Source organism: Arachis ipaensis, chromosome B7, assembly GCF_059453495.1.
Source record: "Arachis ipaensis isolate K30076 ecotype BB chromosome B7, ASM5945349v1, whole genome shotgun sequence".
In the NCBI taxonomy this organism is placed as follows: domain Eukaryota; kingdom Viridiplantae; phylum Streptophyta; class Magnoliopsida; order Fabales; family Fabaceae; genus Arachis; species Arachis ipaensis.
The window spans coordinates 19,965,896-19,980,233 of record NC_142442.1 but is presented as its reverse complement, the minus strand read 5'-3'; the positions used below and the strand labels follow the sequence as shown (position 1 = coordinate 19,980,233).

Genomic DNA, 14,338 nt, shown 5'->3' with positions numbered 1-14,338 from the left:
TACTTAGTAGGATCAAAAGTGATTGTGTATACTGACCATGCTGCTCTTAAATATCTACTCACAAAGTAGGATTCAAAACCCAGGCTCATCAGATGGGTATTGCTTCTGCAAGAGTTTGATATAGAAATAAGAGACAGAAAAGGGACAGAGAACCAAGTGGCTGATCATCTGTCCCGGATAGAGCCAGTGGAAGGGACGTCCCTCCCCTTCCTTGAGATCTCTGAGACGTTCCCTGATGAGCATCTATTTGCCATTCAGGAAGCACCATGGTTTGCCGATATTGCAAACTATAAAGCTGCAAGGTTCATACCCAAGGAGTACAATAGAATACAAAAAAAGAAACTAATTACTGATGCAAGGTACTACTTGTGGGATGAACCCTATCTCTTTAAGAGATGTGCAGACGGAATTATCCGTAGGTGTGTCCCCAGAGAGGAAGCACAGAGAATCCTATGGCATTGCCATGGATCTCAATATGGAGGCCATTTCGGAGGTGAGCGAACAGCCACCAAGGTTCTCCAATGTGGCTTCTATTGGCCCACACTCTATAAAGATTCCCGAGAGTTTGTACGTAATTGTGACAGTTGCCAAAGAGCTGGTAATCTGCCTCATGGGTACGCCATGCCTCAACAAGGAATCTTGGAAATAGAGTTGTTTGATGTATGGGGAATTGACTTCATGGGACCTTTCCCACCATCATACTCAAACACTTATATTCTGGTGGCAGTTGACTATGTATCAAAATGGGTTGAGGCTATTGCCACACCCACCAATGATACTAAAACAGTGCTGAAGTTCCTCCAGAAACATATCTTTAGCAGGTTTGGTGTCCCTAGAGTGTTAATCAGTGATGGGGGCACTCACTTCTGCAATAAACAGCTTTACTCTGCCATGGTTCAGTATGGAATTCGCCACAAAGTGGCCACTCCATATCATCCACAAACCAACGGGCAAGCTGAAGTCTCTAACAGAGAATTAAAGAGAATCCTGGAACGGACAGTAAATACCCGTAGAAAGGATTGGGCAAGGAGCTTGGATGATGCTCTGTGGGCTTACAGAACAGCATTCAAGACCCCTATAGGGACCTCTCCATACCAACTTGTGTATGGTAAGGCATGTCACCTGCCCGTGGAACTGGAACATAAAGCTTATTGGGCAACCAGATTCCTAAATTTAGATGCCAAATTAGCAGGAGAAAAACGATTGCTCCAGCTAAATGAGCTAGAGGAATTCAGATTCACAGCTTTCGAAAATGCCAAACTTTATAAAGAAAAATAAAAAAAATGGCATGACAGAAAGCTGTCATCTAGAATCTTTGAACCAGGACAGAAGGTCCTGTTGTTTAACTCTAGACTCAGGCTATTCCCCGGGAAACTGAAATCCCGGTGGAGGAGACCATACGTGATTACAAGTGTGTCACCATATGGTTATGTGGAGCTTCAAGATATTGATTCTGATAAGAAGTTCATTGTCAATGGACAGAGAATCAAGCATTATCTTGAAGGCAACACTGAGCAGGAATGCTCAAGGCTGCAGCTAGATTAAAAGCTCAGCAAGGTCCAGCTAAAGACAAAAAAGAAGCGCTTGCTGGGAGGCAACCCAGCCATGGGGCATCAATCCTCTAAGCATTTTTGCCCTATTTTTATTTTTATTTGTTTATATAAAGTTCACTGACACTAAGGTAAAGAATCATTTGCATAAGTTTACAGGGTTACAGAAGGAATCTACACACAAAACAGAGATAGGGAGCTTACTGGCAAGAAAACGCCAGTGAAGGCCATTTTGGGCGTTCAGCGCCCAAAATGGGCATCCAGTGGGCGCTGAACGCCAGTAAGGATAGCTATCTGGCGTTCAACGCCAGAAAAGGGCAACAACTGGGCGTTGAACGCCCAGGAGAGCAGCATTTGGGCGTTGAACGCCCAAAACAGGCAGTGTTTGGGCGTTCAAACGCCAGGATGGTGGGTAGGAGCTCTCCTTCTACCCATCTCCTTCTTTTTCTTTTGCTTGAGGACAAGCAAAGCTCTAAGTTTGGTGTGCTTATCCGTAATCACTAAGATCATGGCCCCTAAAGGAAAACAACCCACTCCAAGAGGAGCAAGGGCGTGATTTAAAGGAACTGAAGCGCCAGAAATTCTCTCTTGAAGGACCAAGCACCTCACAGACTAGAGGAACATCCACTTCCCAAACCTCAAGGTTGTTGAGTTCTAATCTTAGCCTTAACTCTGTGATAACTGTTCTTATTTTAATTCTACCTTAGGAGTCGTATAGTAGTAATTAGTATCTATTTTGATTTTATCTCCAATTAAGCTATAGTTTATTTTTCTCATCATCATTAAACATGAATAAAGTAGTAGATCTTTTGAATAAGAAGCAATAAAATTTCGAGTTTAAATAAAACAAATTCTAATTGGTTAAATGTGGTGGCAATGCTTTCTGTCTTCTGAATGAATGCTTGAACAATGCATATGTCTTTTGAATTTGTTGTTTAAGACTGTTAAATATGTTGGCTCTTGAAAGAATGATGAACATGAGAAATGTTATTGATGATCTGAAAAATCATAAAAATGATTCTTGAAGCAAGAAAAAGCAGCAAAGAACAAAGCTTGCAGAAAAAAAAAAAAAAGAAAAGCAAGCAGAAAAAGCCAGTAACCCTTAAAACCAAAAGGCAAGGGCAAATAAAAGGGATCCCAAGGCTTTGAGCATCAGTGGATAGGAGGGCCTAAAGGAATAAAATCCTGGTCTAAGCGGCTAAACCAAGCTGTCCCTAACCATGTGCTTGTGGCGTGAAGGTGTCAAGTGAAAACTTGAGACTGAGCAGTTAAAGTCAAGGTCCAGAGCAAAAAGAAGAGTGTGCTTAAGAACTCTGGACACCTCTAATTGGGGACTTTAGCAAAGCTGAGTCACAATCTGAAAAGGTTCACCCAATTATGTGTCTGTGGCATTTATGTATCCGGTGGTAATACTGGAAAACAAAGTGCTTAGGGCCACGGCCAAGACTCATAAAGAAGCTGTGTTCAAGAATCATCACACTGAACTAAGAGAATCAATAACACTATCTGAATTCTGAGTTCCTATAGATGCCAATCACTCTGAGCTTCAATGGATAAAGTGAGATGCCAAAACTGTTCAGAAGCAAAAAGCTACTAGTCCCGCTCATCTAATTAGGATCTGAGCTTCAATCAAAAACTCTGAGATATTATTGCTTCTCAACATATTAGTCTTCTATTTTATTTGTCTAGTTGCTTGAGGACAAGCAACAGTTTAAGTTTGGTGTTGTGATGAGCGGATATTTTATACGCTTTTTGGGAATAATTTCATATAGTTTAGAGTGTGTTTTAGTTAGTTTTTAGTCTATTTCTAGTAGTTTTTAGGAAAAATTCATATTTCTGGACTTTACTATGAGTTGTGTGTTTTTCTGTAATTTCAGGTATTTTTCTGGCTGAAATTGAAGGAGCTGAGCAAAAATCTGATTCAGGCTGAAAAAGGACTGCTGATGCTGTTGGATTCTGACCTCCCTGCACTCAAAGTAGATTTTCTGGAGCTACAGAACTCGAAATGGCATGCTTCGAATTGCGTTGGAAAGTAGACATCCAGGGCTTTCCATCAATATATAATAGTTCATACTTTGCACAAGGATAGATGACGTAAACTGGCATTCAACGCCAGTTCTCTGCCCAATTCTGGCGTCCAGCGCCAGAAAAGGATCAAAAACTGGAGTTGAACGCCCAAACTGGCATAAAAACTGGCGTTCAACTCCACAAATGGCCTCTGCACGAAATCTCAGCCCCAGCACACACCAAGTGGGCCCCAGCACACCAAGTGGGCCCCAGAAGTGGGTCTCTGCATCATCCATCATAGTCCACTCATATTTTGTAACCCTAGGCTACTAGTTTAGTATTTAAACAACTTTTAGAGACTTATTTTGGATCTCATGACATTTCAGATCAAAACTTTGTATTCTCTGACAACATGAGTCTCTAAACCCCATTGTTGGGGGTGAGGAGCTCTGCTGTATCTCGATGAATTAATGCAAGTATTTCTGTTTTCCATTCAAACACGCTTGTTCCTATCTAAGATATTCATTCGCGCTTAACTGTGATGAAGGTGATGATCCGTGACATTCATCACCTTCCTCAAACCATGAACGTGTGCCTGACAACCACCTCCGTTCTACATCCGATTGAATGAGTATCTCTTAGATTCCTTAATCAGAATCTCCGTGGTATAAGCTAGAACTGATGGCGGCATTCATGAGAATCTGGAAAGTCTAAACCTTGTCTGTGGTATTCCGAGTAGGATTCAAGGATTGAATGACTGTGACGAGCTTCAAACTCCTGAAGGCTGGGCGTTAGTGACAGACGCAAAAGGATAGTAAATCCTATTCCAACCGGATCGAGAACCAACCGGTGATTAGCCGTGCTGTGATAGAGCGCGTGAGCGTAGTTTTCACTGGAAGGATGGAAGGTAGCCATTGACAACGGTGATCCACCAACACACAGCTTGCCATAGGAGGACGTGCGTGCGTGAATCAGAAGACAGAGGAAAGCAGAGATTCAGAGGACAAAGCATCTCTAAAACTCCAACATATTCTCCATTACTGCACAACAAGTAACTTTTAATTTATGCTCTACTGGTTATTCACAATTCAACTGATAAACATAATTGACTTCCTGACTAAGATTTACAAGATAACCATAGATTGCTTCAAACCAACAATCTCCGTGGGATTCGACCCTTACTCACGTAAGGTATTACTTGGACGACCCAGTGCACTTGCTGGTCATGTGTGCGAAATTGTAAGAGAGTAATAATTTCGTGCATCAATTCACATTGAGAATAATGGGAACTCTTGATTTCTACTTGCATGACATACATAACTGATATATGGTTTTTGAGCTAGAGAACACACAACCTGTGAGTTTTTGAGCTTATTTGTATGGTTACATTATTTAACCATAATTATTTCATTCTTGTGTGTTCGCCCTTCTTTTTTATTCTGGTGATCTTTACTTTGTTTTAATCTATATGTCCAATATAGAATATAGATACATACCAAGAGATGATTGAGGCCATCATTTAAATTTTTCCTCACTTATCCCAAATAAACTTACCTTTTACATCACCCTTGTTAGCTCCCTTGAGCTTTTAATCTCCTCTTGTTCTATAACTACATTACTAGCCTTAAGCAGAAAAACAAATTAAAAAAATTCTCAAGTTGAATCCTTAGTTAGCTTAAGATAGAGATTGTGTATCCATTAAGTGTAGGGAAACACGGGAACATGGGTTGATAGGAGAGGATTAATTCAATAAGATAATAAAGATTTTGGGAGCATGCTCATGTAAAATCAAATTAAACCAAGATACCATGTGCATTGATATATGTTCTGTTTATATTTCAAAAAAAAAAATCCTTTTAGTTAAATAAGTAAATAAGGGGACAAAATTACCCCAATGATAAGTTTAGTAAAGAAATCAATGCACATAAAGTGAAATTCAAAGTAAAGTTAGTACATGAGTATGTAATAAAAAAGTAAAAAAATTTGGGTAGCTAGATAAAGCATTTCAATTTATATAAAGTATATGTTAGGTGAGACCTTAGACTAATTAAGGATTCAACTTATAGCTCACTTAGCCTTACATATATACCCCTACCTTTACCTTGGCCCCATTACAACCTTTAAAAGACCTCATGATCTTTGTATGTCTGTATTCAATATTTGTTGATTGGTTAGACGAAGAACAAAGTTTTAGAAAGTAAGAATAGAAAAGAATAGAGTGATTAACCCCAAACACTGAGTGACTAGAGAGTAAACACAAATCCAGTGAGGGTTCAATAGTTCATCACCATATATCTCTGTTTAAATATTTAATTGTCTTGCAAGCTTATGAAATATTTTAACCCAACTCAATTGTGACAGTGCTTTAACATGATTTAGGTTTGGCTATACATATATAATTTCTTGAAAATATGAATTAGATTAACCACATGTAAGCTTTATATATATAGGTGGGTGATAATTAAAATTGTATGATTCATGTAGGTAGTTTGTATTTAGAATAGATTGCATTGCATGAGATTCCACCATTCTAACTTTACCCTTTCACTTAGATTTAGCATGAGGACATGCTATTGTTTAAGTGTGGGGAGGTTGATAAACCCATATTTTATGATATAATTTGTGATCAAATTGAGTGTTTCTATCAATTCTTCACCCACTTATTCATGTAAATTGCATGGTTTTAACTATTCCTTCCTTATTTTATGATATATGTGAAAAAACATGTTCCCTATGCTTTAAAAATATTAATTTTAATTACCCTTTATTACCATTCGATGCCGTGATTTGTGTGTTAAGTGTTTCAGATCTCATAGGGCAGGAATGGCTCAAAGGACAAAAAAAAAAAAGAAACATACAAAAATGGAAGGAAAACACAAAAATTGAGTTTTGAAGAAAAGGGCAGCGACGCGAACGCATGGACGATGCGAACGCGTGCCTAGCGCAAAAATGCAGCGACGTGAACGCGTGGACGACGCGAGCGCGCACCTTGAGCAGAACGCAAATGACGCGTACGCATGACAAGGAAAACTCCCAGATGACGCGAACGCGTGACCCACGCGAATGCGTGACAAACGCCACGTACAAGAATCTGCAGAAAACGTCCCCAGCGATTTCTGGACCCTTTTTCGGCCCAAATCCAAGCCAGAAACACAGAATATAAGCCAGAGAATAGATGAATCAAGATATACGTAGAACAACTTAGTAATACATAATTTTTTAGGTTTTAGATGTAGTTTTTAGAGAGAGAGGTTCTCTCCTCTCTCTTAGGATTAGGATTTAGGATTTCCATTATGTTTAAGCTATGATCTCTTCAATCACAGGTTCAATGTTCCTTTAATTTATTTTCTACTTTCGTCTATTTCATTACTTTAATTGATATTTATCTTTCAGATTTGGCTTATGGACCATTCATGTTATGATTTTCTTAATTAATATATTTTGAGGTATTTCATATTTGATTTTACTTTAATTTATTTATGAATGATTTCAATTCAAATTAGATTTATTTTTCCCTTTTGGCTTTGGTTAAGTAATTTATAACACTTGAATTATCAACTCAACTGTTGATTGAAATTAGAATTCTTAGCTGGTTAATTTGCACTCCAATAACTCTAGCCTCTCCATAGGAGTTGAATAGGACCTGAGGATCAAATTAATTTATCCACTTGACTTTCCTTTGTTTAGCAAGGGTTAATTTAAGTGGGAGTAGAATCCAATTCTCTTCACACCTGATAAGGGTAACTAGGATAGGACTTCAAATTCTTATACCTTGCCAAGAGTTTTATTATTTATTTAAATTAATTCCTACAGTTTACTTTCTTGCCATTTACTATTCTTGCTTTTTATCTTATACATTAAAAAATCCAAAAATATATCTTTTTTACATAACCAATGATAAATCATACTGCCCTGCAACTCCTTGAGAGACGACCCGAGGTTTAAATACTTCGGTTATAAATTTTATTGGGTTTTGTTACTTGTGACAACCAAACTTTTGTATGAAAGGATGATTGTTTGGTTTAGAAACTATACTTGCAACGAGAATTTATTGTGAATTCTAAACCATCAATATTCTGTTCGTCAATAGACCTTTGCCTGAGCTCGGTTAGGCATCGTTCTTTGTTTATTGTGTCAAGTTCGGCTGTTCTGGCATCTTCGTTAGCGCTTTTGTCGAAATACTCAGTCCGAGTTGACCCCTGGCTGATCTCTATGGGGATCATACAGTCTGTTCCGTACACTAATCGGAATGGTCTTTCTTTTTTTCTGGATTGTGGTATTGTGTTGTAGCTCCACAATATTTCTGGTATGAGTTCGGCCTATTGTCCTTTAGTGTCTGCTAATTTTTTTCTTAAAGCCTGCAAAATGATTTTGTTATCTGCCTCTGCGAGCCTGTTACTTTGCGGGTGCTCGACAGAGAAAAAACGGTGTTTAATATTGAGGTCGGTTAAATACGAAGCTATTTTCTTGTCAATAAATTGCCGACCATTATCAGAAACATTTTCCATAGGTAAACCATATCGACATATAATAAATTTCCAAATGAACGTTTGTACCTTATCGGAAGTTATTTTCGCGAGTGGTTGTGCTTCTATCCACTTTGTGAAGTAATCAATTGCTACTAATAGGAACTTTACCTGCCCTGGTGCGATTAGAAATGGGCCGAGTATGTCTATCCCCCATTTATGAAAAGGCCAGCTAACATCTGAGGTGTGTAAAAGTTCGGCTGGGCTATGAATAAGTGGTGCACATTTCTGACATGCATCACATCTTTGTACTTTGTTTCTGCAATCTTCTTTCAAAGTCGGCCAATAGTATCCTGCTCATAAGATTTTTGTGGCTAGGCTTCTACTCCTAGTATGGTGCCCACAAATGCCGTCATAGAGTTTGGCTACAGCATTTGCTGCCTCCTCTCAGCCGAGGCATTTTAACAATGGCCTAGAGATACCCCGCTTGTATAGATCGGCTCCCATCATGGTGAAATGACTTGCTTTATATTTGAAAGACCTCGGATTTTCATTCTCTGGTATCTCTCCGTTTCTTAAATATCATATTAATGGGTTCCGCCAATCTTTTTTGTGTGACATCCTTAGAACAGTTTTGACATCTAAGCTAGGTTTCATTAGTGTAAAATGATATAATTTTCCTATTGAGTTAGTTTCTCGATACATAGCTAATTTTAATAGAATATCAGCCCTACAATTTTGTTCTCTAGGTACATGTGATATTTCAAAATTTTAAAAATATTGTATCATATTTTTTGCTGAAGTTAAATACTTTCTAAAAGTGGATCTCGTACCTGGAAATAGCCAATTACCTGTTATACTACAAGGAAGGAATTGCAATATACCTGTAGGTTTTTTACCTCAGCTTCCTCTGCTAACCTGAGGCCTGCCAGAAGTGTTTCATACTCAGCTTCGTTATTCGTGGCTTTAGAGAGGAATTTGATCGATTGTTTAGCCTGTACACCAGTGTTATCTCTTAGTAGGATTTCTGCTCCACATCCATGTTCGTTTGATGCTCCATCGACATACAATTGCCTTGTCTTGACATTTTCTTTTATGTTTGTGAATTTCGAGATGAAGTCGGCTAGTGCTTGGGTTTTAGGGGATCCTCGTGATTGATAAGAGATATCAAATTCAGAGAGCTCTATTGCCCATTTCGTAAGTCGGCCTGCTAAATCCGGTTTTGATAATATTTGTCGCAGGGGATGACCTGTCTGAACTATAATCGAATGTGTTTGAAAATAATTTCGCAGAGGCCGAGCTATGATGATCAGGCTAGGCTTAATGCTAATTTTTCTATTGTTGGATACCTTGTTTCGGCGTTTTGTAATACTTTGCTCACGAAATAGACTGGTGTTGCTCTTTCCCTGTTTCTGTTACAAGCGTGGAGCTAACCGTATTAGTGGAAATTGAAAGAAATATGAAAAGTGGTTTACCTGGCTTTGATTTTTTTAGTATAGGTGGCAATCCTAGGAGGTTTTTGAATTCGGCAAAGGCCTTTTCGCATTCGTCCATCCAGACGAACTTCTCAGCCTTCTTCAGAGTGTTGGAGAAGTGGTGTGATTTGGCAGCTGCTGCGGGTAAGAATCGGGATAGGGCTGCTAGACAACCTGTGAGTTGTTGCACTTCTTTGATGGACCGAGGTGACTGCATGTTTACCACGGCTTGACTTTTGTCGGGATCGGCTTCTATTCCCCTGTTTGTGAGCAGGAAACCGAGGAATTTGCCCCCGTGTACCCCGAAAGCACATTTTTCTGGATTCAACCTCATATTGTGCTCTTGGAGCTGTTGAAAATTTTCATTAAGATCGGCTTCATGTCGTTGTTCCGATCTTGAGTTGATGACCATATCATAGACGTATATTTCGATGTTTCGCCTGATTCGGTCTTTGAAGATCTTGTCCATTAGTCTTTGATAAGTTGCTCCTACATTTTTTAGTTTGAAAGACATTACTTTATAATAGAAATTACATCAGTCAGTCACAAACGCTCTTTTGTCTTCGTCATCGGGGTGCATCTGTATTTGATTGTAGCCAAAATGAGTGTCCATGAAGCTTAGCACTTGGTACCCCGAGGTGTCGTCCACTAATCTATCAATATTGGGTAGTGGATATGAGTCCTTCGGACAGACTTTATTTAGTTTTGTAAAGTCCACGCAAATGCGCCATTTTTCTGAGCTTTTCTTGACCATTACCACATTAGCTAACCATGATGAGAAGCGGAGTTCTCGGATAAAGCCTGCATCAAGTAATTTTTGTGTTTCTGCTATTGTTGCATTTCTTCTTTCTGCACCTAGATTTCATTTCTTTTGCCTTATAGGTCGGCCATTAGGATTGACTGTGATCTTGTGGCATATGAAGTTCGGATCGATCCCTGGCATGTTGGCTGGTATCCATGCAAATAGGTCGGTGTTTGATTTTAATGTCTCAATCAGATTTCGTTTTGTTCCTGCAGAGAAGATGGAGCCGGTGTTAGTAAATTGGTCTGGATTCATAAGTTGTACCTTTTCTAAGTCGTCCGTTGGGGCTGAGATACTATTACTTTCTCTTAGATCTAGCTTGGCCAAAGTTGGAATGCTCTCCGAGTTGTAAACAGAATGGATCTTTGTAATAGTCTCCTTTGGGTGACTTTTAAGCCCGCATTATAGCATTGCCTGGCTTCCCTGTGGTCTGCATGGACTGTTGCTATTATGTTATCCTGCATAGAAAACTTAACACAAAGGTGAATAGTAGAGATAATAGCTCTGAAGGAGTTAAGGGATGGATGTCCCGAAATGACATTATAAAGGCTTGCACAATCCACTACTAAGAATTGAATATCGAGGGTTTTTGAGTTCGGAGATTCCCCCATCGTTGTTCTCAACCATACATAACCTGATACGGAGACCATTTCCCTGGAGAAACCTACCAATATCCCAAGAATTCCTAATCAACATAATCTCATATTTAACCATTAAAGTATCATCATTATACATTCAATTCATCATCTCATCAACCATCAATCATGAGAATCAACCACCAATCCATTTTCAAACCCATTCAACATTTTTCATTAATTCTACTAAGCATTCAACATAATCATACATTCCAACCTATCCTATGGTCCTCTAGTCTAATTTTTCACAAAATATTATATATTACATACAAGAAACCAAAATCATACCTTGGCCGATTTCTCTCTACGCCAAAGACACCTCAAATTGGCAAAGTCACAAGTCTCCACCACTAAATATTTAGCACCCAAAGCTCAATCAAGCTTCCAATCTCCTCAAATGTGTTCCAAATTCACATATGCACTACCTAATACATATTACCACATTCATATACAAAAACTTAATGCTCAACCACAATTAATCAAGAAATTCACTAGGGTTTGAGAATCCTTACCTTACCCGTGCCTCAAGTGAACACAACCCATTAATCCCTCAAGCTTAATTTGAGCCTAAACACCAAGACATCAAGTTTTAACAACCAAACTCTCACATTTTTTAAATTTATGAGAGAATGAAAGGCTGAGATGAAATAAGGTTTCTTACTGAAATTAGTTATCGAGCTTTGTAGAGCTTGACGCAGTGGACACGTGGCTGTAAATGGTGCAGCGATCGGAGCTCAGAGTGAAAAATTATATGAGAGCAATGGTTTAAATCTTCTCCTTCCTCCCCCTTTGTATTTTTAACGTGTGTTGTGAATGGAGGAGGAAGGAATGAGCTGAAGCTCATATCGGCTAAGTTAGTCGGTTGGGCCTTGGGCCCGATTCGACCGGTTTGGCCCGTTCGGTCTAATTTTGGGCTAAAACCGTTAAAATTAGTGTCAAAATTCATATTTTAATTATTTCTACCTCATTAAATAATGAAATTCAATTTTATAATTTCTTGGATTAATAATTAATTCATTGGCTAATTATTTGTTAATTACACGAGATTTACATCCTACCCACCTAAATAAGAATTTTCCCCACAAAATTCAAACTTAGTTACCTGAAAATAAGTGTGGATAGTCCTTTCGCTTTTCGGATTCAAGTTCCCACATATGCTCTTCAATTCCGGTCCGGCTGATAAACCCCAATTTTGTGGTTTATCTTGTGCTTAATTTGGGGAATTTTATCACCTTTTCCCACATTTATTCAATGAAATAGCATGGTTTTGCAATTCTCTCTTGATTTGTGCTTAAATGTGAAAACATGCTTTTTAGGCCTTAAAATAGCTAAATTCAATTCACTTTAATTCCATTCGATGTCTTGATATGTTTGTTGAGTGATTTCAAGTTCATAAGGCAAGTATTGAATGGAAGAAATGAGGAGAAAAGCATGCAAAGTGGGAGAACTCATGAAGAAATGAAGGAACCGTAAAGTTGTCAAGCCTGACCTCTTCGCACTAAATCAACCATAACTTGAGCTACAGAGGTCCAAATGAGGCGGTTCTAGTTGCGTTGGAAAGCTAACATCCGAGGTTTTGAAGTGATATAAAATTTCCATAGTTACTTGACATCTAGAGATACGCACGCGCACTGTACGCGTGCGCGCCGATGGAGCAGCGTGGGTCCACTTTGGGCAACTCGTTGGGGGCGATTTGTAGCTCATTTTGGGCCCAATCCAACTCATTTCTGATGCTATTGAATCCAGGGATTGAAGGGGTAATGAACCAAGTAGTCATAGTTTAGTTTTTATCATGTTTTAGGGTAAAATTCTAGAGAGAGGCTCTCTCCTCTCTCTAGATTTAGGATAGAAATTAGGGTAAAGTTAGGTTAATCACTCTCAAATTTCTCTTTCAATTCTTGTTTTGATTTCAATTCTCTTTACATTTTATTGTTCTATTGTCGTAATCTTCTTAGTTTCTCTTGTTAGTTTCTTATTTTACTCTCTTTTATGTTTATGAACAATTGTTGGATCTTGATTTCTTCTAATGCAAATTTATGTTTCCATATCTCTTTTATGTTGATCTTGATTGTTATTGTTGATTTCTTGCTTGTGTTCGTTATGGGTATCCTTTAATTCTTGCATTTTATGATGTTTACTTTTCTTGCACACTAAGTGTTTGATAAAATGTTTACACTAGTTTTTGAGTAGTTCTCTTTACTCTTGCCCTAGGCTAAGGGAATTAAGTGACCTTAAGTCATTGGGTCTCAATGATTTGGTGATTTGAGAACCCTTAGTGATCAATTTGATATCCATTACACTAACCCACTACTAATCTAATTAGTAGATAGGTTGGGACTTATGGGTTGATGTGATCAAGCCTATTTGATGTACTTCAAGCCTAGGAGTAGATATTATGTACTTAAGACTTTTGGAAGTAGACTTAATAGGTTGGCCTCTCATAATTGTCAATATATGGTTTGTAGACAAGGATGGTGATCTCAATTACCTATGTCTAGCCAAGAGTACTTTTCATTTCTTTTATTAGTTCTTGTTGTTTACTTTCTTGTCATTTATTTTCTTACAAAAACATAAAATCAAACCCCTTGTTCTTCATAGACAATAATTGACCACTTCATTGCAATTCCTTGTGAGACGACCCGGAGTTTAAATACTTTGGTTAATTTTTATTGGGGTTTGTACATGTGACAAAACCAAAATTTAATTTGATGTGAGAGTTGTTTGTTGGTTTGGAGCTATGCTTGCAACGAAGTTCTTTTTCTATAAGAAAAATTCCTAACCAACACGATTCTTGCCATCACCAACTCCAAGCGACTTTAACCAATAAAACCTCTTTTTCGCGTAATCGTTTGATGCTGGTGTCGTTGATTCTAACCGGGATTACTTGAAGTGTCAAATTTTCTCTTACTTGAACCGATTCAGATTCTAAAACATGACTGGCATCAAGAGTATACTTCTAAAGCTACAAAACATAAAATACGTCGTGCAGGTTCGAAAGATGCAACGGTAAGGCAATTTTGTAGGCTACCAGTCCAATCCTCTTCAGAATTTGAAATGCGCCGATATAACAAGGGTTTAGCTTCTTTGTTTTGATCGCTCTACGTACTCCAGTTGTTGGTGTGACCTTTAGTAACACATGCTCCCCTTCCTCAAAATCTAAAGATTTTCGTCTTTGATCGGCGTAGCTTTTTTGGCGGCTTTGAGCGGTAAGCATTCGGTTTTGGAATTTATTGATATGTTCTGTAGTTTCAGCTACCAGCTCAAGCCCTAACAAACTTGTGTCCCTAGCTTCATACCAGTATAGCAGAGATTGACACTTTCTCCCATCCAGAGACTCATACGTAGCTATTTCGATGCTCGCATGGTAGCTGTTATTATACGCAAACTCCACTAGCGACATATA

The 14,338-nt window shown here is 38.4% G+C and overlaps 1 protein-coding gene across 1 annotated transcript; it reads right to left on the bottom strand.

The window, feature by feature from the left end:
- Positions 1-13,897: 13,897 nt before the first annotated feature.
- Positions 13,898-14,335, bottom strand: LOC148550517 (uncharacterized). The gene has a single exon (XM_088494523.1). The coding sequence runs from the start codon at positions 14,333-14,335 to the stop codon at positions 13,898-13,900; it is 438 nt and encodes a 145-aa protein (XP_088350649.1).
- Positions 14,336-14,338: the final 3 nt, after the last annotated feature.

Bases quoted from the DNA above. Each gene is read 5' to 3' on its own strand.
- LOC148550517 (XM_088494523.1), bottom strand. From the start codon at position 14,335: ATGTCGCTAGTGGAGTTTGCGTATAATAACAGCTACCATGCGAGCATC.